Here is a 26594-nt window from a genome sequence, read left to right as displayed (position 1 = left end):
AAAAAAAAAAAAAAAAGAATAAAAAATGGGTACATAAAGAGAAGTGAAAGAATTACAAATGGTAATGGCATAACTGGTCTATTTGGACAAAAACCAAATTTACAGCTTTATATAATACCAGGCAGCATAAATTCCATACAGATTAAATATTGAAGTACAAAATAATTACAACTGCTACACTTCATATTAACCCCTTAAAAACCATAGGGGAAAAAAGGAAATAGTTAATCTAATTTCTTAATAGGGAGCTTCCTAAACTTAAGAACGGTGGGAAAAATCACAAAGAAAAAGAATAATTGTAAATGACTATTTATGAGGAGCCTGGCTGGCTCAGTCAGAAGAGCATGTGACTCTTAATCTTGGGGTCATAAACCTGAGCTCCACGTTGGGTGTAGGGATTACTTAAATAAATAAAATTTTTAAAATAAATAAATAGGGGGCACTGGGTGGCTCACTGGATTGGGACTCTGCCTTTAGCTCGGGTCATGGTCTCAGGGTTCTGGGATCAAGCCCCCCACATCGGGCTCGCTGCTCAGCGAGGAGCCTGCTTCCCCCTCTCTCTCTGCCTGCCTCTCTGCCTACTTGTAATCTCTCTGTCAAATGAATAAAATCTTTAAAATAAATTTAAAAATGACTATTCACTTTAAAGCCTTAGCATATTAAAGAATAAGACAATTTTTAAAACTGGGAAATGGTATTCATTTTATATGTGACAGTTTATTAGCCTTAGTAAATGAAAAGCTCATCAAAAAGTACTGACTCTGGGTGCCTGGGTGGCTAGTTGGTTAAGCATCTGTCTTGGGGTCAGGTCATGATCCAGGAGTCTCAGGATCAAGCCCCACATCGGGCTCCCCGTTCAGAAGGAAGTCTGTTTCTCCCTCTGCCCCCCATCCTACTTGTGCTCTCTCTCCCTCTCGAACAAATACCTAAAATCTTAAAAAAAAAAAAAGTACTGATTCTAGAATAGGACATAAACAGAAAATTATTGATGAGAAAAAGGGATTGGCTAATAGATATTTGGGGGAAAAGTTTAACTTTACTAGTAATCAAAGACATCGTTTTTTTTTTAAAGACATTCTAATTATAACAGCATACCATTTTTTTTTATCAAGTTAACAAAGATTTTAAAACAACATTAAGGGGTGCCTGGGTGGTTCAGTGGGTTAAAGCCTCTGCCTTCAGCTCGGGTCATGATCCCAGGGTCCTGGGATCGAGCCCCACATCCAGCTCTCTGCTCAGCAGGAAGCCTGCTTCCCCCTCCCTCTCTGCCTGCCTCTCTGCCTACTGGTGATCTCTGTCTGTCAAATAAATAAATAAAATCTTTAAAAACAAACAAACACAACATTAAATACTGACAAAGGGTTGAAAAATGGGCCCTCTCATGGTAGAAATGCAAAATGATACAGGAGTTCCACAAAGGTAGGGAGCCTGGGTGGCTCAGTTGAGGAAGTGCCTCACTCTTGATTTCGGCTCAGGTCATGATCTCAGGGTGGTGAGATCGAGCCTCACATCAGACTCAGCCTGGAGCCTGTTTAAGATTCTCTCCCTCCCTACCCTGCTGCCCCTCCCTCTCCACTTTACACCCTGACCCCCACTTGTGCTCCTTATCTCTCTCAAGGGAAAAAAAAAAGAGAGAGAGAGAGTGTTCATAAAACAATTTGATGATATAATTAAGAATTCTAAAAATGCTCATATTCTTTGACTTCCTAGTAATTCCCATTTTAGAAATCTATACCAAGGTGAAAAAAATTAAAAATGGACCAAAATCATTTTTAAAATTCAGGATTTATAATAGTAAGTAAGGTAAAAGGGTAAATACTAAAATTTTGGAAATGACTAAGAAATATGTCATTCTACTAAATATGACAGAGTATCATGGTCATTTTAAATGATGTTTATGAAAGTTTTCAATGATCTAACAAAACATATTCATAAAATATTAAGCAAAAATCAAGCAGGGCAAAAATCTGTATATATCATGTGGTCTCAACAATTTAAATAAATACAGTAAAAAGTCAAGAATGAAATATGCTAAAATGTTAGAAGTAGCAATAGCTAGAAGTGAAATTTCCTGCTTCATAAAAGTTGATATTACTCGGTAGTCAGAAAAAAAGGCGAAAAAACTTCAATGATTTTGAGTGCCTTCTAAGTGCCTGTCACTCTATGAGGCCCTGGAGAAGCCATGGAGGACATATGCAATAGAGTTCTGACCCCCAATTTGCTTTCACTCTGGTTGGGGGGAGAAAAAGAAAGGAAACAGCTGATTTCTCAAATAATTACGTAAGAGCAAACTATAAACACCTCGGGAGTTTTTATGGGAGTTTCACCTGAGTCTTCATTGGATTCCATTTTCTTTCTATCTCTGCCTACAAAAAGACTGCCCACCATTATTTATCTGGTAGTAAATAATGATAAAACAAAACCTGACGGCACCTGGGTGGCTCAGTGGGTTAAGCCTCTGCCTTTGGTTCAGGTCATGATCTCAGGATCGAGCCCCACATCAGGCGCTCTGCTCAGTGGGGAGCCTGCTTCCTCCTCTCTCTCTGCCTGCCTCTCTGCCTACTCTCTCTCTGACGAATAAATAAAATCTTTAAAAAAAAAAAAAAAACTTGAAATTTTAATAGGACTTTGGCTTCTAATAATATACCACGTTTACAATGCCAACTGTATTAAAGAAAAACTAGGAGAACACAGAAACCGTAACTCAAAAATTTTAAGGGGACCCTGTAGTTCCCTCAGCATTTTCTTTTTTTTTTTTCTTTTTTCTTTTTTTTTTTTTTAAGATTTTATTTATTTTTGAGACAGGGAGAAGCAGACTCACCACTAAGCAGGGAGCCTAATGTGGGGGTCAATCCTAAGACCCTGGGATCCTGACCCAAGCTGAAGACAGATGCTTAACTGACTGAGTCACCCAGGTACCCCTTCATATTGCTTTTTATTTGTTCTCCACAACAACCCTGTGCTGCATATTTTATAGTCATCTATTGACCATGGCCTATATAGTCATAATTAATGAAAACTCAACAATATAATACCTTTTAAAAGACCAACAAAATTAAACCGTAAACTTAACTCTTATCAACTAGACTTACAAAAGACTAGATTGTGATAATGCAGTTTTATATTTGCAACCCAAAATACTAAAGCTCTGAGTCTTTTTAGATACAAGTTAGACATGCAGCAAATACTTATTTTTTAAAGTACGTATCTTTTATGAGTGACATAGTGTAAAATCAATATTCAGCTGAAGTTGAAACACATCCTAGATGAGCTCTCATGATATAAGAATAAGTGTGAATTTTGTCAACACGTTATTATTAAACTATGTAAAAATTTAGTAGCCATTTTAAAATATGACATACCTCAGAAACAATCTGTCAATACTATCAGCGGTTAGACTTCTTTGTTGGTCATCATGGCATACACTCACAATACTGAATTATATACTTACATTCAACTTAGCTCAGTTGAATAATAAATTACTTTTCGGCTAATTCTGCCAATAATGGCTTTTCTGGTGGCAATGTTGCCATCTATCTAACAGTAACTAAGGCAAAACTTCTCACCTCTTCAATTCCTGGACTTAAAAAGATTTGGTCAACAGTGGTGATACAACCTTGTGAAGAAATCCCACTAACTGAAAGTGCACTGCTCAGAGAAATGCTCTCTGAATATTTTCAAAAGCAGATTTAGGATTGTTGCCCTTAATTTAAGGAACAAAACAAATGAACACAGGGGAAGGGAAGAAAAAAAAAATAAGATGAAATCAGAGAGAGAGAGAGAGACAAACCACAAGAGACTTTTAACTATGGGACACAAACTGAGGGTTGCTGGAGGAGAAGTGGGTGGGGAGATGGGGTAACTAGGTGAGGGCATTAAGGAGGGCACCTGATGGAATGAGCACTGGGTGTTTTATGCAACTGATAATAACTGAACTCTAACTCTTAAACTAATGATTCACTGTATGTTAATTAATTGATTTTAAATTTTAAAAAAGATTGTTGCCCTTGGTGATTTTTCATTGTTAATACATCTATATATACTCAAACCATGGATTGAGAATTGTGGTAATGTATTACCACAATTAAGTGGCTTCAGGATGATAAAATTCTCATTTTTCATCTGCACCTCAGCTTTCATTGCACACCAATTTTGGGACTATCCCTATACTGAATAGGGAAATTTTTACAGAAGATGCCACATACCATAAATAAATACTCATAACCTTGAGGCAAGTAAGTTTGTTTACTTCTCCAATGGATAAACAACAGCAGCGAATGAGCCACATTCTCTTCAGGCAACCCAAAAAAGAAGTTCTGCACTGTCGATACTAATGTTTGCAAAGCACAGTAGGACAGCTTTCTTTCGTCCAGGCAACTTTTCATTATATAATAGCTCCTATCCCATATTGTTTAAACACATGACAAGGCAGTTTTAAAATATCTCGTATGCCATACAGTTTGTCTTCAACAAAAGAAAATTTCACTACAAGTTATATCTAGAGAGCTTACCAATATCTGAAAATAAATATTCACATATTAACGATTAATATAAATGCCACACCTTGCTCACATTACTAACATTGTTACTCTCGTTAGATACAATGACAACCCACACAATGGCGTGGTCATTGATCACAGGTGGGTTCAGGAATGCAGAAATGCAGCAGTAGGCATTTGACAATTCATTGTTGAAAGACCTGAAGTCAAATTGCAGATTTTGAGTAAATACTGAAGCCAAGGGGCACTTCGTTGTACTCTTGGAATAGTTTAGATCCTATTCTCAAAATAATTCAACAATACTGTTTCTTCCTCCTTCCAAAGATTGTGGACAAGTCTAGGATAGTTGTATAGAAAGATCAAAAGTCTATTCATGCTCTTATACATACATATAAAATCAAGGGCTAGAAAATGTGCCCTTACTAAGGCTAAAGGTAACTAGTGAAAAACCACAGTGTTTTAAGAACTAAAAAAAAAAAAGAAGAATATAAGGATAAAAGGCATTAAAAATCCATTTTGAAAAAGTGTAGAAAGTAATAGTCAATGTGATGTCAAATTCATAACAGAATAATAATATAGAAGCAAAGTATCACAAAGAAGAGGAGACAAAAAAAAAACCTGAAGAAAAGGCAGAGGCAAGCTGAATTTCTTGTTTTTAGCAAACATTAACTAAATTTGTCTGGGAAGCAGAAATTTCATGTATATATTTAATGCCATTTTTATCATTTTCCCACAGCCACTTACTTTCAGAGAATCTATGATCTCATCTACTTTCATCAGACACTATACTTTTATACTTACCCCATTAGTGGCAAGAAATGCCATCATCACAAAGTTCTCTGAAATTTTTATCCAAAGAACACAGAAAATAAAGAAAAGGAATCTCCATTATCCCTACCATTATGCTACAAGTTCTCTAGTTGTAGCTATATCTTATTTAAATAACGTGATTTTAAAACTATAATAATTCAATAAGCAACATATTCTCTTCACAGGGAATATATAACTTATCTTTACAACATTTCTAAACCACCCACACAACTTCTTCTATTACTATATGTAACAAAGTTATGCATCTTATAAGAATGTGTCAAAATCAAATCACCAGAGATAAAAATCTGCATTTTACTTGAAAGTGTCATTTACATAGCATAGAATTGTGATAGACTTTTTATTTCTCTCAACTTTTTATTAAATCTACACTAATATTTAAAAAATTCAATGTCAGTCTGTTAAAAATCTGCCTTTGGCTCAGGTCATGACGCCAGGGTCCTGAGATTGAGCCCTGATTTGGGCTCCCGACTCAGTGGGTCTCTGCATCTCCCTCTGCCTCTCCATCTCCCACACTGCTTGTGCACTCTTGCTGTCTCTCTCTCGCAGATAAATAAAATCTTCAAAAAACAAATCAGGGGCATCTGGGTGGCTCAGTGGGTTTAGCTTCTGCCTTCAGCTTGGATCATGATCTCAGGGTCCTGGGGTAGAGCCCCACATTGGGCTTTCTGCTCAGCAGGGAGCCTGCTTCCCTCTCTCTCTCTCTCTCTGCCTGCTTCTCTGCCTACTTGTGATCTCTCTGTCAAATAAATAAATAAAATCTTTGAAAAAAAAAATTCAATAATTATAACCTGTGCTACAGCTAGAAATATTGGCATGCAAATCAGTACTGATCAAATAAAAAACTTTGCGTATCAAAATATTTAGTCTCACAATTCTAAGCCTCCAAAAGTAAAAGATATCAACAAAAAGAAGGAAATCACCTTTTCAGCTCTTGTCTTCTTTTTACATCACAGTATAGAATGTCTGTATGATCTGATTTCTGAAAGAAAAGAAAAATGAATCATTCAGGAAATAGAAATCATGCACTGACACTTTAGTTACAGGAGAAAGACTGGGAGACAATATTTTTTCCCCACATCTATGTAATGGTGAATAGGCTGACATAATAATTTTTTTTTTAAGATTTTATTTACTTATTTGACAGAGAGACACAGTGAGACAGGGAATACAAACAGGGGGAATGAGAGAGGGAGAAGCAGGCTTCCTGCCCAGCAGGGATCCTGATGTAAGGTTCGATCCCAGGACCCTGGGATCATGACCTGAGCCGAAGGTAGATGCTTAAGGACCGAGCTATCCAGGCACCCCCTAACACAATAATTTATTTAACCTTTCCAATAATCCTGTACAACAGGTATTATCATCATGCCCCATTTTATAGGTAAAGTACTCAAAGTACAAACAGAGAAAAGTATCTTCCTTAACATTACAGAGCAAGTCAGCAGCGGAGCCAGGATTGAAACAGTTCTGTCTACTATCTCTACCAATCTGTCTCTTCATGTGTTCTGGGGATACAGGCCTAGGCACAAGAGAAGTAAGAGAGAAACAGGATATAGCCCTTGTCCTATAGACGTTAAAGAACAGAGAGGAGAAGAATATATACAAATAATCTAATGAAATGATATACCTAAGTGTGAAAGCAGAAGAACATACAGTAAGTCATAAAAGAGTTCAAAATATCGAACACCAAAAGTTGGAACATACTTAGGAAAAAAGGCGGACAAAATATATGCTGAAGATTGAGGGGCACCTGGTGGCTCAGTGGATTAAGCTGCTGCCTTCGGCTCAGGTCATGATCCCAGGGTCCTGGGTTTGAGCCCAGCATCAGGCTCCCTGCTCAGTGAGGAGTCTGCTCCCTTTCCCACTCCCCCTGCTTGGGTTCCCTCTCTCGCTCTCTCTCTCTCTCCCTCTTTGTCAAATAAATAAATAAATAAATTTTAAAAAAGATGTTATTTTATTCATGAGAGACAGCGAGAGGCAGAGACAGAGGGAGAAGCAAGCTCCCTTCAGAGTAGGGAGCCCAACACAGGAATGGATAAGTTGAATGCAGATGCTTAGCTGACTGAAACACCCTGGCACCCTTAATAAATATTTCATTCATATATATATACATATATGTATATATATATATGTGTGTATACACACACACACGTATATACATACATACATAAGTATACACACACACACACTAAAGATTGAATATAGATTAAATAAAGATTAACAAGTAAAAGAAAAAGGTGGCCTCTGCTAAGAAAACTTAGGCATTCTAAGCAGCTGGAGATGACTGGTATAAACTCAAAAGAGAAAAATAAACCAGCCTAGGTAGAAGCAAAAGGGCTGTTTTCAGGAAGAAAAAAGAAAACTGGCTAGTTAAGGTGTGACCAAATTTAGGAGGGTCCAGAATGCCAGACTAAAAAGTGATTTTTCAATAGAGAAGAAATATATTGAAATCTGTGTTTTAAGAAGGCTAATACAGAAACAAATTGAAACAGCAGTGTCATTATATAAAAACAAGCAAATCCTTAAAAACAGAATTCTGTATTCCCACAATTTTCATAATTACTTTCCCTTATTACCCATGACCACAGTGCTATCCCGACATACACCTAACATCAACCTGAATGCCCTGAGTACTTCACCAACCACCCATGTACTAGCTTAATGTCTTTTTAATTATTTGCATGACTCTGGATTTGGCTCTGTTGCTATAAACAATTTTGTGTCCTTGGACAAGTCACTTAACCTCCTAGATCTCAATTTCTGAATCTGAAAACACAAATGCTACGCATCTGCCTTGGCTACCTCCAAAGGATCTTGTAAAGCCAAATAAAACCATATATGGGAAAAGACTTAAAAACTCTCTTAATATTTGCAAATGACATATCAGATAAAGGGCTAGTATCCAAAATCTATAAAGAACTTATCAAAATCAACATGCAAAAATCAAATAACCCAGTCAAGATATGGGCAAAAGACATGAACAGACATTTCTCCAAAGAAGACATCCAAATGGCCAACAGACACATGAAAAAATGCTCGACATCACTTGGCATCAAGGAAACAACAAATCAAAACCATAATGAAATACCACTTCGCACCTGTGAGAATGGCTAAAATTAACAAGACAGGAAACAACAAATGTTGGCAAGGATGCAAAGAAACTATGTTCTACACCGCTGGTGGGAACACAAACTGGTTCAGCCACTCTGGAAAACAGTATGGAGGTTCCTCAAAAAGTTGAAAATAGAGCTACCCTATGACCCAGCAATTGCACTACTGGGTATTTCCCCCAAAGATACAAATGTAGTGATCCAAAGGGGCACCTGTACACCACTGTGCATAGCAGCAATGACCAAATAGCCACTGTGGAGAGAGCCCAGATGTCCATTGACAGATGAATGGATAAAGATATGGTGTGTGTATACATACACACACACACACACACACACACACAATGGAATATTACTCATCCATCAAAAAAGGATGAATATTTACCATTTACATTAACGTGGATGGTACTGGAGGATATTATGCTGAGTGAAATAAGTCAATCAAAAAAAGTCAATTATCATATGGTTTCACTTATATTTCATCTTATATTTCTTGGAATATATTAATTATATATAACTTCTTAATTTTATGAATTATAAATATAATTCATATAATTAATTTTTGATTAATTATATTAATTATAATTCATACTTTGTTAATTATTGAATATATTGATATTTATTAATTTGGAATATATTACTTATTGATTATATGAATTATAAATATGATTATAATTCATATAATTAACTAATAATATATATTAATATAGTATAAATATTGTGTATTTGTATAAATATAATTATGATTAATATAATTAATAATATATATAACTTCTATTTCTCATATTTCTTGGAATATAAGAAACAGTGCAGAGGATCATAAGGGAAGGGAAAACTGAATGGGAAAAAATCAGAGAGCGAGACAAGCCATGACAAACTCTTAACTACAGGAAACAAACTGGGGGTTGCTGGAGGGCAGATGGATGGGGTGATGGAGTAACTGGGTGACAGGCATTAAGGAAGGCATGTGATGTGATGAACATTGGGTGTCATATGCAACTGCTGAATTACTGACGCCTACACATCTGAAACTAATGATGTATTATATGTTGGCTAATTGAATTAAAAAAAAAAAACTCTCTTAATTTATATCCATGTTGTCTAACTCTGCATGATAGAGTCTAACTGCACAAAGAAATAACTTATTAAATCCTTTTTGGTGAGTAGAAGGAAGAAACCAAACACTGGTGTTTTTTCTATTGGCTATCGCAAAGTATAAGAGAAAGAAAAAATGAGTGGAAAAGTAGTGGGGGAATATGTATCATAAACCTTCTCATCACACATTAAAACTTTAATATTAATAATATCTAAGAGTTGGCTACAATATACGAACACTCACCAGTTTTCTCTTCTCTGATGAAACTGACCTTACACAGCAAGCTGAACTAGTAGAACTTGAAGTTTTTTTCTCTGTCTTATCCTAAGCATGCCATTTGGAAAAAAAGAAAAAAAAAGCACAAAATTAAGCACAGTCTAAGACAGCGTTATTTAATCATTGTTATTATAAACTAACATTCTTTCTACATTCATAATAAACTTTGGAGGGAAAAATGTTTAAAGCCACACAAACTTTGGTAAGGGGGAGGGAAACTCAATTAGAAGGAAGACTCAAGTAGAAATCAGAAGATCTAGATGCTCTTGAATTAGAGATGAGATAGGATACGAGAGCTAAAGCTGGAGGGCCAGCTGACCGCTCAGATAAAGGCTTCGGGAGGAGGCATTGCCATGGTGGAATTCAGTCGTCTACAAAGCAAAACCATATATCCAGTCATTTCCCAGGGGATCCAAAATTCAGTAGACCCAGGACAAACATATTTTGAGGACCTACTGTGTACCAAAGATATTCTAGATGGTGGGGACAGATTAATGAAAACCCAGAAGTCCCTGCCCTCATGGAAGATAAAATTTGGGGCAGGAATTTATAAATAAACAATATATTTACCATGTCAGATGAGACACTAGGAAAAAAATTATAAAAGAGAAAGAGGGCAGGAAGGGCTGGGAGGTGGTGTAAAAAAAGCAGCTGCAATTTTAAACAGGGTAGTCAGAAAAAGCCCCACTGATAAGCTGACAGAAGACTGGAGACCTGAAGGAGGGAAGAAGAAACTATGTGCTTATCTAGAGTTTTCCACTGAAGGGCAAAGCCCCTGAGGCAGGAATGTGCCTGGATTGCGAAACCACAAAATGGTGAAGGCAACAGGAGAATGAGAGGGAAGCCAGATGGGGGGGGGGGTCAGTTGTTTTGTAGGCCCCCGCCAGGACGTCAACTGGCACGCTGGGTGAGGAGGACAACCAACAGGTAGTACTGAGCAAAGGAGACATGATCTGACTCACATTCTAACAGGATCATCCTGGGGGCTTGTTGAGAAGAGAACAATGGGAGGCAAAGGTGGAAGCAGGGAGATCAATTTGGAAACTCCTGCAACCATCTGAGGAGGCCAGCTGATTGTCTGGTGGTAGCAGAGGAGGGAGTCAGACTATCTTGTTAAGAGAAGGCTGATACAATTTGCTGATAGACTCGATGCAGGTGGGGGGTGACAACCAGGATGTAGGCCCAACCAAATGAAAGAATGGAACTGCAACTTCTCAACTGGGTAAATGCAACTGGGCACTTGAAGTTATAGTTTAAGACGAGGCGGAGTCAGCAAAGGACACTTGGTGAGCATCCATTCCGAACTCAGCCTCCCGCTGAATATGATGGCCCATTCTGACTGAAGAGCATATAACCTTACAATGCTCAGTAAATGATGAAGGTGGTGCAAAAAGGTCTAATGGTGCGTTATTTCTATGTAAAGGAGAGTCTGGGGGGGGGGCCTAGCATCAAGTCAGAAATGCCTCTGCAAATTACTTACCTCCCTAAGCCTCAGTTCTGGCATTTGTATAATTGGGATAATAATAGTACCTATCTCCTACAGTTGTGAGGAATCGACAAAATAATGCAAGTAAAGAATGGGGGGAGGGGAACCTGGGTGGCTCATTGGGTTAGGCCTCTGCCTTTGGCTCGGGTCGTGATCCCAGGGTTCTGGAATTGAGCCCCACATCGGGCTCTCTGCTCAACGGAGAGCCTGCTTCCCCCTCTCTCTGCCTGCCTCTCTGCCTACTTGTGATCTCTCTCTCTCTGTCAAATAAATAAATTTTAAAAATCTTAAAAAAAGAAAAAAAAAGAATGGGGGGAAAGAAAGAATGGGAAAAACAAATTACTTCTCCTGGGTCAGAAGGGCAAAACAAAACATTTACGTAACTCATTTTAAAACTGAGGGGTGTTTTTTTTTTCATTACGCAAAAATACACAGGCAGAAAGTATTCTCTGCGTCAGTAAATCAAAATTCTTACTTGGACATCAAAGCTCAGTGATGCAGTGGTGCCTTTTCTCCGGGACTTCTCTTTTTCGCCACAAGATTCTCTGTTGGACATTTTGAAAAGCTAAAATAAAAAACATATTTAGGTGTTTATGTGTTTTGTTTGGTTTTACCACCACCACAACAAAATACATTAGAAATTCGTCGTCTTTCAGTTTTAAAAAGACTGGAGTTTTACAAAATTATTTCCGTCTTCTAACCATTCCCAAGAGAACAGGATTCTCTCGTTCCACTTTATTTCACTTATAGTCTCCCTCATATTGATCTCTTCCTCTCCTTCAATTCCATCTACCACCTTTCTAGGAATGACCTCTCGAAACTGTGCCTTTAGCCCTGACCTTCTCTCTCAAGCTTCTGATCACCATTTTCAACTGCCTACAAGACTGTTCCCTTGTGCCCAACCTACACCTCAAAACCAATTAGTTCTAAGTCTTTATTTTCCTGACACACCCTCTATTCAACTTAGCATGTAGCAGAAGCATCCTGTGCTGGAATGGAAAGGCCAGAGAATGGGAACCTCATTGGGTCATGGGATGGGAAGATATAAAAGGAGTCTAACAGCAAAGCCCAAAGGAGAGTTTATTGCTGACAGTGACACATATGGAAACTATGAATGTAAGCAGGCACTGACTCATGGTCAGTCATGACTATAGTAAGTGAAATTCTATAAAAGAATGATCAATAACACTAAATCAAACTTCAGAATGCTTTGATAATATAAAGAGAAAGAAGAAAAATGCTGACAGCTAAGAGAAGCCTAATAATAAAAACTAATAAAAGAATATTTAAGGGGCGCCTGGGTGGTTCAGTGGGTTAAAGCCTCTGCCTTTGGCTCAGGTCCCGATCCCAGGGTCCTTGGATCAAGCCCCGCATCGGGCTCTCTGCTCAGCGTGGAGCCTGCTTCCCTTCCTCTCTCTCTGCCTGCCTCTCTGCCTATCTGTGATCTCGGCCTGTCAAATAAATAAATAAAAATCTATTTTAAAAAAGAATATTTAATACAGACTTTTTAAAAGATTTTATTTATTTACTTGTCAGAGAAAGAGAGAAAGAGCAAGAACACAACAGGGGCAGAGGCAGAGGAAGAAGCAGACTCCCCACTGAGCAAGGAGCCTGATGCAGGACTGGACCCCAGGAGCCCAGGATTAGGAGCTGAAGGCAGACACTTAACCGACTGAACCACCCAGGTATCCCTTGAACTTCTAAGAACAATCCTAAATTACCCCAAAATTTTGATTTGTAAAATCATGTATGGAATCAATTGAATTCACAATTGAGCTTCCAGATTAGAGGAATAATATTCTTTTCCCTTTCTTGTTCCAAGGATTCTATTCCATTTTGGGAAAAGGTACAATAAAAACAAACAAACAAACAAACAAAAAAAAAACCACAATAAATTCCATGAAATGAACTGTTTAGAGGCAATGGACTACTTATGTTAACTTTTTTGATTTAAACTGATCCATGTTCATCTTACATTGTTGCTTTGAATACAAAATAAGGCTAAATTTAAACCCCTCACCCATAAGCCAATTGAAAAAAAAAACTGAAGAAAAAAAAAATCACTGAAGATAGTGGACTATCAAAGGAAAAACACATTTATGTTTACCATGACAAATGTTTATATTTATAATAGTGTGAAATTCATGTTGATTTTATTAAAATCAAAATACAAACTCAAAGGGGAGACTTCCTGTGCTGGCCAGCCTCCTAAGTGGTTCCTGATGATGTCTGGTGCCCAGTAATTACACTCTCATGCAGTGCTCTCACAGTACATAGAGCTGGTCTGTGACCCCAATAGGAATTGCTGTATGGCGGTATGTGGCTAGATCATATAAGACACTGTGGCTTGTGTTTTTCACTTACTCTAGAGAAAGCCAGCCACCATATCATGAGGACAATCACATAGTCCACGGAGCAGCCCACCAGTGAGGAACTGAAGCCCACTGCCAAAAATGAACCAGCTGCCAGGCCTGTAAGCATGCCCGCGTTGAAGCCAACCCTGGAGCCCTAATCAAGCCTTTGAGTGGAAGCATCGGGGCTGCTATCTTCACTGCAGCCTCATGAGACTCAGAACCAGGTATACCCCATTAAGCCACTTCTGAATTCCTGATGCAAAGAACCTGAGAGGTCATGTGTATTGTTGTTTTAAACCACTAAGCTTTAGGGGCGCCTAGGTGGTTCAGTGGGTTAAAGCCTCTGCCTTGGGCATGGGTCATGATCCCAGGGTCCTGGGATCAAGCGGGGGCTCTCTGCTCTGCGGGGAGCCTGCTTCCTCTGTCTCTCTGCCTACCTGTGATCTCTGTCAAATAAATAAATAAAATTAAAAAAAAAAAACACTAAGCTTTAGGATAACTTAGGCAGCAATAAATGACTAACACAGTCACTTAATATAACTCTTCAAACTTTGAAGATTCCTTTTTTTTAGGAGTCTCAAAAGCACATGGGGCGCCTGGGTGGCTCAGGTCATGATCCCGGGATCGAGTCCCGAATCGGACTCTCTGCTCAGCGGGGAGCCTGCTTCCCTCTCTCTCTGCCTGCCTCTCCATCTACTTGTGATTTCTCTCTGTCAAATAAATAAATAAATAAATAAATAAATAAATAAATAAATAAATGAATGAATGAATGAATGAATGAATGAATGAATAAATAAATCTTTTTAAAAAAACAGCACAGATCATGTTTAGAAATTCTTATTAAAAGTCCCATAGAATTCACACTCTAAAAGCTAACCCTCTTTATCTTCTGGTTTCCAGCTGGTGTTAAATAGTGAGACTGATACACTGAATCAAGCTTTCAATTAACCATCTAGCCTTTTGGAAATTTAAAAAAAAAATCAATGATGCTTGAATGAGGCACAATATAGTTAGCCACTACTCATTCCTGTAAGTTACAACGTGTTATTTTCCCATTTTTTTTTTAGAGATTTTATTTATTTATTTGACAGAGAGAGAGATCACAGGTAGGTAGAGAGGCAGGCAGAGAGAGAGAGAGAGAGGGAAGCAGGCTCCCTGCTGAGCAGAGAGCCCGACGCGGGACTCGATCCCAGGACTCTGAGATCATGACCTGAGCTGAAGGCAGCGGCTTAACCCACTGAGCCACCCAGGCGCCCTATTTTCCCATTTTTAATTGACTGTTAAGAGCAGTTGAGGCAGTTCTACATTCCGGAAAACTAGTTAAAAGTTGGGGTGGGGGTGCGCCTCTCGGTGGGTGGAGCATGGCACTCTTGGTTTCCGCTGGGGTCCTAATCTCCAGATGAGACTAGTCCCGCCTCCAACTCCGCGCGGGTCCCAGAGAGTGGGCGTGGATTCTCTCTCCTCCCTCTGCTCCTCCCTCCCCCCTCACGTGCTTTCTCCCAGTAACTTTTTTTTTTTTTTTTTTAAGTTGAGGTTGAAGGCAGTATGAGGACTTTAGAACTAACTCACTAGGGAAGGTAGGGGGAAGCCTCCAGACGCACTTCCTAACTACTGGGGGGTTGGGAGGTGGCAACTAAATCCTGCTACACTTTCCAAGCGCCAAATCATCACACTAGCTCTCACCTGGGCTGAACAACTAGGAAATAAATAGACCAATGAGCTCGCTAGGCACTAAGGAGCACCTTTATTAACTAAGAAAACCCAACTGGAAGTTCGAGTCTCCTAAGACATAAAGGGGCTTCCTTCTGCTTCCCTGCTGCTTATAACATTCGGACCAGTCCCGGAAAATTCAAGTTTTCCTCTGCCTGCGCCAAGGGAATGAATGCTTGAGACTGAAGTTCAAGCAGGCCGGGGAGTGAAGGGAAGAGAAGTACACGGGCCAGAGGACTCACTGGCAGACGCCGTGTGGAATCGGAATCGCATCAATCAGGTGCCGCAAAACTCAAAAGACACTCAGAGCTCTGGTTATTAAGTCTAACTGCAGGTGTAGGGCGCGCGCAGAAACACACGCTCTTCTCTACCCACAAGACCCCCACGACCCCAGGGCAGTGCTAATAAGAATACGTAGGTTAAAGCAAAATAAAGACAAAAGGAGAAGTATTCAGGTCACAGTGTGGATGAGGGTGCGAAGGGAAGCGCAGACACTGATTCCAAATAAACCAGGCTAGCAGGGAAGCTCGCTAGCAGCTCCCACGTCCCCGGGGCCCAGGGGCTCGGCAAGAACAAACCAGATTCTCACCCTGGGCGAGGGGCAACTCCAGACCTAGAGACGACCAGAACCCCACCCTTCACCAAGCTGACTCAACCCCGGATCCGCCTACAGAGTCGCCCCGCCCAGGCTCGAGGGGCCTCCGGAATCCTCCGACCCGCTGGCTACCCGCTAAGGTACCAGAGGGAGAGAGGTGAGAACTGCCCAGCAAAACGTCAACTAACGCCCCACTTACCTTACCAGCGCCCGCAGCGGTGGCGACTCCGGAGGCCCAGGCCAAGAAAAAGGGTCTCCCCCGGACCCGATGCTCGCTGGGAAATGTAGTTCTGCACTCGGACCCAGACTACTACTCCAACGTTGCGAGCGTTTGTTTAGCTTTGCATTTACTTCCTCCAAGGACTTGGAACTCCGGCTCCGCCCCGGCTGGCGCGCTGCACCCTGGGCATTGTAGTCTTGCTTCGCTTCCTTGGTTGACGGCTGGAACCGAGACGCACCGTGGAAGCAGAACTCTCTTACCTCATTGGTCGCCGTCCCCGATACGTTTCTGCGCAGGCTGTGGTGGCGTCGCAACGCCTCGGGGAAAGGGAAGCGGACGGGACCGCGAATCGCTACCTCTGGCTTTTTATTTTTCTGCTGACAGGATTTGGTCACTGGTTCTTCATCTTTTGTCTGTTGCACGCATCCAGCCCTTCCCATTTGCTTTCCCACTCCTTGGATCCAGCCCTCTGGGCATTCACGCCAGTTCTCTCACCCCGCCGTGAGCCCCTCCTGGTCCCCGGGCGGGCCTGGCACGGAGGCGGTAACTATGGAGAATATGGCGGAGGAGGAGCTGCTACCCCAGGAGAAGGAGGAGGCGGAGGTGGCCCAGGTCCAGGTCCCGACCCCGGCCCCGGACTCGGCTCGGGTCCCAGCTCCGGCCCCGGACTCGGCTCCGACTCCGGCCTCGGCTCCAGCCCCAGCCCCTGCCCTGGCCCAGGCTCCGGCCCTGTCCCCGTCCCTAGCCTCTGCCCCTGACGAGGCTGAAAGCAGTAAGTGCAGGAGGCCTAGATCTTTCTGCCGCAAGAGAAGCGAGGAAGTGCGCCTTGCTGGGGAGTAGGGGAGGCCCTTCTTCACTGGGATGTTTTTTATGGGGAAAGACAGGTTTAGGGATGTGGGGGGAGGGAGGAGGGACCCGTGTAGCGGGTAAAGCGGGTACAGAATGGGAGAAGGCATGTCCCCAAACCTCGAGGACATCGTGGTGAAGGGTTTGTGGAGGCCAGGAGTGCTGCAGATAAAAGGAAATAATGAGGTCGAGGGCTTCTTCGTTAAAGGGGGTCTTTTTCTGCTACGCAAATAGGGAGTTACACTAATTTGGTAGTTTCCCTCTCAGCTCCGTCTGCGGTGGTTCACTAAGTCCTTCAAAATGTGATATGGTAACCGAGGCAACCTGTTTACTGTGGTAGATCGTAGCTGCCAAGATGTGGAAACCATTGTTACCAACTAGTTCTTGTGCTCGATATACACAAAGAGATGGCCTTTTCTTACTAATCTTCTTTAGCAGCTTGCTTTCAAAAAGAATTTGAGGCTGATGAGTAGTTTAAGAAAGGGTCGACTAAATTCTGGATGTCGTCCCTCAGTCATAAATACCAGTTGAGTTCTGCCCTCCGTTCCATCATAACTGGACTGCTGAAAATTAATAGCCCGTATTATTGTGCTAATGTATGTGCTTGCATGTTTTCTAAGTGGTGATTTATTGGACCATAAAGAGAAACACTTGAGAATCTTCTGAACACTTTTAAATGTAAAGTCTCAGAAAGTTGTTGTTGTTTGTTTTTAATTATTTTGTGGTCCATAAATTGACCGTTATGTTCTTTCTGAATTAATAACAAAATAATTCATTTTCTTCTAGGACAGTTGGGCATTTAATATTTATACATCACTTGGGTAGTTGTAGTCCAGTAGAGTAGCTTTGCAATTTTAAAGCCACATAAAAATTGTCACAGTAAATTAAAGAGTAGAGTTGATCACAGAAAAGGCCAAAGTGTTCTTCGGGTAGGCTTCTCCTCCTCATATAAGATCAGAGGTAGTAGATGCAAAATAAGGGTCCCTACAGTTGGCAGGGGGGTGGTACACTCTCCTGAGTAGCCTCCCTTCCCTACCTCTACATTAGATTTGTTTATATTAATCAGAATTGGTTCAGCAGCTTTAGGGACTGTGTGCTTTCTCCTCCTCCCCACCAGCCAGAATGTTAAACATAGTTTGGGAAGATAAATATTCCAAAATTTGGAAGTATGTAATTTGAAGAATGTATGATGTTTGAGAAACCTGAAAAATGCATTACTGGGGCAAATATGTAGTGATTGAGAAATCTGAAATGCGTTAGAAATATATATTAATCACATTTTAAAAATTATTTTTATGTGGTCTAGTTAGTCCTTCGAAATCAGTCTTAAGTAGGCAAGATGAAGATGGCATATTTGAAATAGAACTGAAAAATGAGGAAAAAGTATCAGAAGTTGTAAAAGAAACTCCTAGCATCTTGGATTCATCTGATTTAACAAGAGGTTTGCCTGTTGACTTCAGAATTACTAGCATGTTACAAAAAGTTTGAGTGATTTAAGTACAGATTGTCTGCTATCTACTATCTTGAACCAGAAAGTAATTTGAGAGGTATACATACGAAGGCATATCATGAATCTTTAGACAGATCTTTGAGAGTTTTAATAGTGGATTACAGGATTTTCGTTATTCTCGTCTAACATACCAGGCTCCTGTCTCTTATTTTGTACGATTTAGGATGATTTCAGTAAGCACAGGTTTATATAGTACTATATACTTTCACATGAACAGAACTTTGAACTTTGGAAGCTGAAAGTCTTTATGATTGCAAATTCAAAGGATTGATTTGTACACATGGATTCATTGCCTGAATCTTGTGGTCTCACCTAGCAATTAAGTTTTTGCTCATTTGGGAAAATTTTTGCCTATTTATAGAAATCATATCTCATTATAAAGTCATTTGAACAATACCTAGTATGACAAGTTAATTGTTGCTCTTTGCTTTTCTCATTTAAAAATGAGGTGAAAATTTGTCTTTTAGTAAAGTTGAGCAGGAATGTCTGATAGTGCTGAATTGAATTCCAAAATTATTGACTCTGTTACTGCATCCAAAAAGACTAACGATTTTTTTTTAATTATTTAACAAACCATAGTGCCTGCTGTGTACGAGATACAGTACTGGGCACTTAATCATTACAAAAATGAGGAAGGCATATCCCCTGCTGTCTTACTGTTTATTTTGGGGAAAGAAAAACAAGGACACAGAAGGAGCTGGGAGTGAAGCTTGGAGAGGAACAGGCAGGAGGGTATCTATGGTAAGAATAGAATTTAAAGGTTTCAGGTTCTAAACTGTATAACCTTGTTGTGTAATGAATACTAGAGAGTCCTGCGGTTTACTATCATCTCTCCAGTTGGGGATCTTTTCCTGCCAATTTTCAGCTCCTAGTCTTGTATTCGTATATTCAAGCTCCTCCTTTGTAAACATTACTTTCCTTTGGGATATGCATATTCAAGTCTTTCCTTAAAAAGAAAGAAAAAGCAACCTCCAATCCCATCTATCTCCTTTTTTATACTGCCACACTTTTTGAAATAATCTGTGTGATTTTCTATATTTTTTTCTTCTAATCCCATTTGTATTCCAGAACATCTCACTGAACCTTTTTTCTTAAAGGTGATGGGAGACCTGCTAAATACTAAATCCAGTAGTTTTCTATTGATTTCTACAACTATCTGTGATACTTAGTGTTGAACCTTTTACATTCTCTTTTTTTCTTGGCTTCTGCTTTATCTTGAGATAAGGTATAAGATATAAGATAAGGTATAAGATAAGTTATAAGATAAAGCTATCTCCTTTACCATTTATTGTTTTTGAATCTACCCTCCTTGATGATTTTCCTCCGTGTCTCTTACATTACCTGCATCCCTCCATATGGCCCTTCGGAATTATAACCATTTATATTAATCAGTAGTGGGTTCAGTGGCATTGGGGAATGCATTTCCAAGCCCAAATCAAGAATATGTTAAATGTACTTTGGAAAGATATATTCATATATTCCAAAGTTTGTAAGTATGTCGTTTGAAGAATGTGTAATGTTTGAGAAACCTAAAAATATGTTACCGGGACTGGATTTTTGGCCTTTTTCTTCTCTTTTTCCCATAGTGGTTTTTTTTTCCTTAGGCTTTCTTCAGCTCATACTTTCACCTAACTTGTATTTATGATTTATATCCTCCTGAACTCCAAAAACAACTCAACTGCATACTGAACTTGAGGATGAATACCTGTAGTATATCAAACACTGTGTCAAAAACTAAATTACTTTTTCTCCTTTCCTCTTATCTGCCAGAAATGTGTTCCTCTTCCTTTATTGGTTAATCATACCATTATTCTCAACCATGTAAACTTGAAATCTGGGAACCATTCTTGAATGCAGTCTTCATTCATGGTTATTTCTCACACCCAGCATTCTTTTTTCCCCATCTGTTCTTTACCTTTCTATTACTAACTCATCTCAGTTACTGATCTTTGATTCTACAGACAGAGATAACCTCCTGAAGTGCACTCAAATCATATTACTCACTCCCTCAAAAACTTGCAAAGACTTCACGTTGCCTGAAGAGGACAGTCCAGACTAACTTGCATAGAATTTAAGCCTTTCGTGATCTGAACCACATTTTTGGCTGCTGCTTCTTCCACCACCTCCATTCTCCAAACATACTACATTCCAGCCAAGGGTGGGATAGAGGTGGCTGTATTTTTTTTTTTACACCTTATACCTTTATTCATGAGATTACTAGCTTATAAGGCCAGCCACCAAATTTCTGCTTACTGAAATTCTTTTCATAACTTACATCTCAGTCAAATGTCACTTCCTTGGGGAAGACATTCTCAAAGGCACTTGTTAGAATTAATTCCTCCTTCCTCCTTCCTGTATACCCACACTATATACCCCCGGTATTCATTTCATCCTGCGCTGTGTTACAGTTGGTAACATATCAGTATCTTTCCTGCCTAGGTGAAACTTCTTTATTTTTTTTTAAAGATTTTATTTATTTATTTGACAGACAGAGATTACAAGCAGGCAGAGAGAGAGGAAGGGAAGCAGGCTCCCCGCTGAGCAGAGAGCCCAATGCAGGGCTCAATCCCAGGACCCTATCCCAGGACCCTGAGATCTTGACCCGGGCCAAAGGCAGAGGCTTTAACCCACTGAGCCACCTAGGTGCCCCTTGAAACTTCTTTAAAGATAGGAAGCGTGGCTTATGTTTCTTACTTCAGCATTTTGTACGGAGAAAAAAACATTTTCTGCAGAATTATATTGAATAATTAGATAAAAGTTAAAAGGTGTGAAGTTTCACAGTGTTTTTTTCCCCCAACTTTTCACGTTCTGAGGCACACTTGTCATTTTATAGGCAGAATTGCAGCAGTAGTCCCCATCTAGGTGCCAGGGCACCATGCTACAGGAAATAAAAGTGGAGGAGTCTCTGTGACACGATCAAATAAAAATAGAACTAGAATTCAGGTTTTTAAAAACTAATCTCCTAACTCTTAAAATTTCCTTTCAGAGAGACACATCTCAATCCAAAGGCAGCTTGCTGATCTAGAGAAGTTAGCCTTCGTAGCTGAAGGAGATTTTGACTCTGCCAGTTCATTGAACTCAGATCATCTTGATGCAGGTATTTCCATATTTTGAGGGTCTTTTTCCCCCCTCTTAATTTCTTTTGCTTTTTATCTTTTGCTTTTTATCTTATGTATGTTGTAAGTGTAGTTTAGTAACTCATGAAAATTTGCTGGGAGTAGATTTGTTTACTGCCACTTTACTAGAGCAATAATAAAATTTTCTCATTCAGGAAATTGGTAGCCGCCTGCTTTCACAGGTGCTGTGGAGACTAGTTGTTTCACAGTTCCCCAAGGATATTACAATTTTGTGGATATGTAAGGACTGCGTATTCTTTTAGTTCAGATTTGCATTTAACTATAAGCAACAGAAGTCCCAAAAAACCACTGCCTTTAATAACTAAAGGCGTATTATATTCAGTCACATAAACAAAGTCCCTAGGTGGGCAATTTAAGGCTGGAGCAAGCGTTCCTCATTGTTGTCACGCCTCAAGCTCCTCTCTTTCCGCTTTGCCATCCTCAGTGCTTGAATTCCATCCTCAGTATCACTTCATGGTTTTTTGAAGTAAGCAGAGCACATAGAAAAATTAATTTTGACTATATTTACAGTGTGCTGTATGTTAAAGATACTCGGATTAAAAATTAAGTGAGTTGCTGATTGTTTTTGTGTATGTTTATTGTTTTAAACCTGAATTTGAGATTTTAATTTTTTTCGTTGCTCAAAGTTTTTATTTGAGATCCATTACATTTCTAATTAAATAAGACTTGTATTTTTATGATCCGTAATCTTTTCATTAATGAAGAAGGAAGAACTTACAAATTTGCTAATTGGTTACAGTGGTTCTAACCATGCTCCTTGTCCCAGAATAGCAGTTATTTTGGATCCCACTAGGTCCTTTCACTCCTTCCATTTTTCTTACTCTGCATGTTAACTGGTTTTGTTGCTGCCAGAGCAGAATGCCACAGCAGGTGCTCACACTGTCTTCCCGGCTCCTGCCTCCCTGGGAGTGTGACAAGTACTGCCTTCTCCCCTGTCCAGTGTACCTAGTGATGCTCTCTCTGGCAGGCCTTTTGGCCAGAGGGATATCATGTACTTTATTACTTTCTCCTTTTTTCTCTTCCCGGTGGCAACAAAGTTATCAGGTAGCCCCAGAGAGGAGAGTTTTAGGGTAAAAAAATTAATCACTGACCATGTGCTGATTATTAACTACCTGTTGAGGCAGAGATGACTCTCCCTACTGTTAACATAGACGTTATCTGAGAAGTGTGTGTGTTGGGTGGAGAGAGTCCCCTGCTACTTCTTTCGCAGCTAAATTGAGGCATTAGTAGCCTGTCTGCTCGGTGCTTTATTGGTTCTTTTTTATTTTATTTTTTTTTTGGTCAGGAAACAAACAGTCTTGTCCGTTGTGCCCTAAGGAGAAATTCAGAGCTTGTAATAGTCATAAGCTTCGTCGTCACCTTCAGAATTTACACTGGAAAGTCTCAGTTGAATTTGAAGGTTAGTATTCTTGTGCTTGCTAAAAACTAAATGTGTCAAGATTTAATAGAAGTTTTGGAATTTTATTGTGAACAAATTCAAATATTTTCCATTTAAAATTGTGAGGGATTTAATGTCCTTTTAATGTATTTCTTAATAAACAATTATGGAACTCTCTAGGCAATGGATGTATGTTGTAAGTGTAGTTTAGTTTAGCAAACATTTATTAAGCATCTGTTCTATACTGGCATTTTGCTTGGCCCTGGGGTCCCTATAACTTTTTGAACTATGTTTTAAAAAGTTAATACTTTTTCTTTTATGTTAGAACAACTACCATCTGACACATAATTTTGAAAGTGTAGTAAATGCAAAACAAAAAATATATAGTGTGAATATTGGGAAAGAAGACAATATCTTTTTTTCTGCTGATGGCTTAAAAAGATTAGAGTTGAAAAGAGTAGTGGGATTTTTAAAAAAGTAGTGGGATATAAGATAAATATTTAAAATCATAGTCTTTCTCTACTCTAGATAAATGAAAATTATAAAAAAGATACCAATTACAGTAGTGACAAAAATGATATAATTTGGGGGACTGAATAAGAGGTCTCATAAAGAATAAAATTAAAGGACAAAAAATGAGATCTCACCAAGTTAAAAGACTTTTTAGATATAATGAATTATTCTTAGAGTGACTTATGTGAATTAGTACAGCATTTTTGGAAAGAGATCTGGCAATGTTTTTTAAATTTAAAAATTCACATACCTCTCGACCAGGTACTCCCTCTTTTGGGAGTAAAAGAATCAATTAATAAGGATAAATGTACAAGAATATTCACTGTAGCATATACTTAATGACAAAAACTTGAAACTAAAATAAAAACGTGTTGGTTGACTGTAATATGGTGTATACATACCATAAATTCTTATGCCACCATTGTAAAGAGTATATATTAGATCTATACTAGCTTATTTGGAAGGATTTCCATGAAAAACTGCTATTGCATGTGTCAACACACATTTTGAGAGGAGAGTTTATGATGCTTCATATGGATAAAAAAAACTCTACCCTCAAAGCCCTAAATATCCATCTTAAACATATGCATATTTGTATATGAATTTGTGAGCATAGGTGTTGCTAAATGTGGTTATCTGGAGTTTTAATCCCAGGAAAGAATTTTCTTAGTATTATTGGTAAAAGGTTATGACTAGTCACTTAGAGAAAAGGGAATTAGAGACTAAATTAGAGGCCATCCTGTCCTTTATGTTTAATTTTTTTAAATTTATTTTTTGTTTATTTTCAGCATAACAGTGTTCATTATTTTTGCACCACACCCAGTGCTCCATGCAATCTGTGCCCTCTATAATACCCACCATCTGGTACCCCAACCTCCCACCCCCTGTTTAATTATTTTTAAGAATGTACGTAAATCATGTCTTTTTATCAAAAAAGAACGGTCTCATTTTAGTTAAAAAGTTCTTTTTGTATTCTTTATTTAAGTCATTGTTTAACCTTTAGGTTAGTCTTTGTCTTCCCTATTATTCCCATCTCTTAAATGGCTCATGGCATTTCTTTACTTTCTTAAGTACATTAAGTTGTTGGATTTTTTTCACATGGTGATGATCTGGTACGTGGCGAGTATCACAGGTTTTGTTTTAGCAAGCAGGTCTCAAAGTAGTTTGCAAATATGTTTAAGGTAGAAGCAACAAGACCTGCCGAAGGAATAGAAGTAAGATGTGAGGGGAAAATAGCCAAGAATGCGTGAGCCTGAGACTTGAACAGCTGTAAGAATGGTGGTATCCTTTACTGAGCAGAGAAGACTGCTTGAGGACCAGGTATGGGGGGAAAAGGCCAAGCCTGCAGATTTAGGCATGCGAACGTTAGATGCATCTCCTGGAGATGTCAAGTCTAGATAAGAATTTTGAGTTTGGGGAAAGGTTGGAGCTAGAGATACACATTTGGGAATTGTCAGAATATAAATGGTATTTAAAGCCATGGATGAGGTGGGATAGCCATAGGAGTACATATCAGTGGAGAAAAAAGAAGTTACTGCATCCTGGGATACTTCCGTATGTACAAGTAAGAGAAACAATTCGATGCAAGGTATGAGAAGAAAGGAGCTGGACACCTTAGTCCTTGACAGATTTTGAAATACTGACCGGATAACCCAGTCGTACATCCTCAGCAGGCAATCAGAAGGAGAGATCTGGTCCTCAGAAAGGAGTTGGTAACTAGACCTAGAATTTGGAATTCCTTCCCCCAGGGGAGATAGTTGCAACCATAAAAGGCATTAAAGTTACCAAGAAAATGAGGGGGGAAAAGTCATGTAGCCATTAAGCCTATAGAAAAATCTGTTCTTTAGAGTGGAAGAGAGGGAAGAGGATGCATGAAGAAGGTTAAGAAGGATGGGAGAGAGCTAAGTGCCTTCTCACGAAGAAGAGGCTATGTAGCGGCAGCTGTATTATGAGGCAAAGAAGGCGAAGCCTAATAAAAAGTCACAATGTCAGAGAATAGATGATAAAATTGAGTCCCAAAGAAGCTAAATGACCAATCAAGGTAACACATAGTCTTGGCAGAACCAGAATTCAAACCTGGATATCATACATTTGTTTTTGTACTATGTGTTATATAAAAAATATAGAAAACTAAGTCTCATTCAAATAAACTATGACCTTATAAATAAGAATCCCAGTTATTCTTATAAAATAAAATTTGCTAATAATTTTTAATGGTACTTGAATATTTAATGAACTGATATGACAACCAGCGATTCTTCACTTTAGGTTACAGGATGTGCATCTGTCACTTACCTTGTCGACCAGTGAAACCAAACATTATTGGAGAACAGGTAATCAGATGTGAGATTTATTTTTAAATTTAGCCCTCTTTAAAGAAAGCAGAATTTTTACCTGGCTTTAAGGCTGTGGGCACATTTGACAATGAGGTTTACTTTAAGATTTTGTGTCTGAGTGCTTTCAGATTATCCTGGTAGGAAAAAAATATGAATTATATGAAAAAAAGAGTTACTGTATTGAACTTTTCATTTTTCAGTTTTTAATTTTATTCAGATAAATTTTTCTCTTGTGGTTTCAGAACAAAAGTTAACCTATTTACTAATTTTGGAATGGAGAATTTAAATAAAAAGTAATATTCTTCTTTTAAAATAAATTGATTATGGGATAAAAGCCTTCAATTTCTGTGATTCAGTTAAATATCAGTATGTCAATTCATATTTACCTTCTCTGTGCTCTTTTAATCTGTCAAAGGACAGAATTAAGAAACTTTCTGAAATCTTAATAATTGTTTAAAAGTGCTAATGTCCCTTTTTAGGATACATTTAACTTTTGGGGAATACAAATTACAAAATAGTTTTTAGTAGTACTATCCTGGATGCATATTCGCTTAAGAAGTCCTCATTATTAATTTTTTTTCGGGCCACTAAAAAGAGTAAAGTGCTGGGGAGAAAAAAAACAAACATTTCTTAAGCAGGGGTCAGAACAATGGTTGGTCCATCAACCCTATCCAGGACATTTTGAATGGGATGACAA

At 38.9% G+C, this 26594-nt stretch overlaps 2 protein-coding genes across 4 annotated transcripts in view; one reads left to right on the top strand and one right to left on the bottom strand.

Moving 5' to 3' along the window:
* SWT1 (SWT1 RNA endoribonuclease homolog) overlaps positions 1-16626 on the bottom strand; it is a 104369-nt gene extending 87743 nt beyond the window's left edge. For 2 of the 3 annotated variants that reach the window (XM_059412778.1, XM_059412779.1), the window contains exons 1-4: positions 16162-16626; positions 11774-11863; positions 9780-9860; positions 6254-6312 (exon numbers count right to left, since the gene is read on the bottom strand). In XM_059412778.1, coding sequence (XP_059268761.1) covers positions 6254-6312; positions 9780-9860; positions 11774-11863; positions 16162-16617 — 686 coding nt within the window. In that variant the 5' untranslated portion in view covers positions 16618-16626. Of the gene's footprint in view, positions 1-6253; positions 6313-9779; positions 9861-11773; positions 11864-16156 lie in introns of all 3 variants that reach the window. The other variant, XM_059412780.1, reaches the window with a different exon arrangement.
* The window catches only part of TRMT1L (tRNA methyltransferase 1 like), a 54567-nt gene continuing 44598 nt past the window's right edge, over positions 16626-26594 (top strand). Inside the window, exons 1-4 of the mRNA XM_059412781.1 lie at positions 16626-16949; positions 21520-21630; positions 22956-23069; positions 25830-25894. Of these exons, the coding sequence (XP_059268764.1) occupies positions 16727-16949; positions 21520-21630; positions 22956-23069; positions 25830-25894 (513 nt within the window). The 5' untranslated portion in view covers positions 16626-16726. The remainder of the gene's footprint in view (positions 16950-21519; positions 21631-22955; positions 23070-25829; positions 25895-26594) is intronic.

Source organism: Mustela nigripes, chromosome 10 (genome assembly GCF_022355385.1).
Source record: "Mustela nigripes isolate SB6536 chromosome 10, MUSNIG.SB6536, whole genome shotgun sequence".
NCBI classification, from domain to species: domain Eukaryota; kingdom Metazoa; phylum Chordata; class Mammalia; order Carnivora; family Mustelidae; genus Mustela; species Mustela nigripes.
Note: the sequence above shows the minus strand (reverse complement) of the source record. Positions and strands in the feature narration are given on the sequence as shown.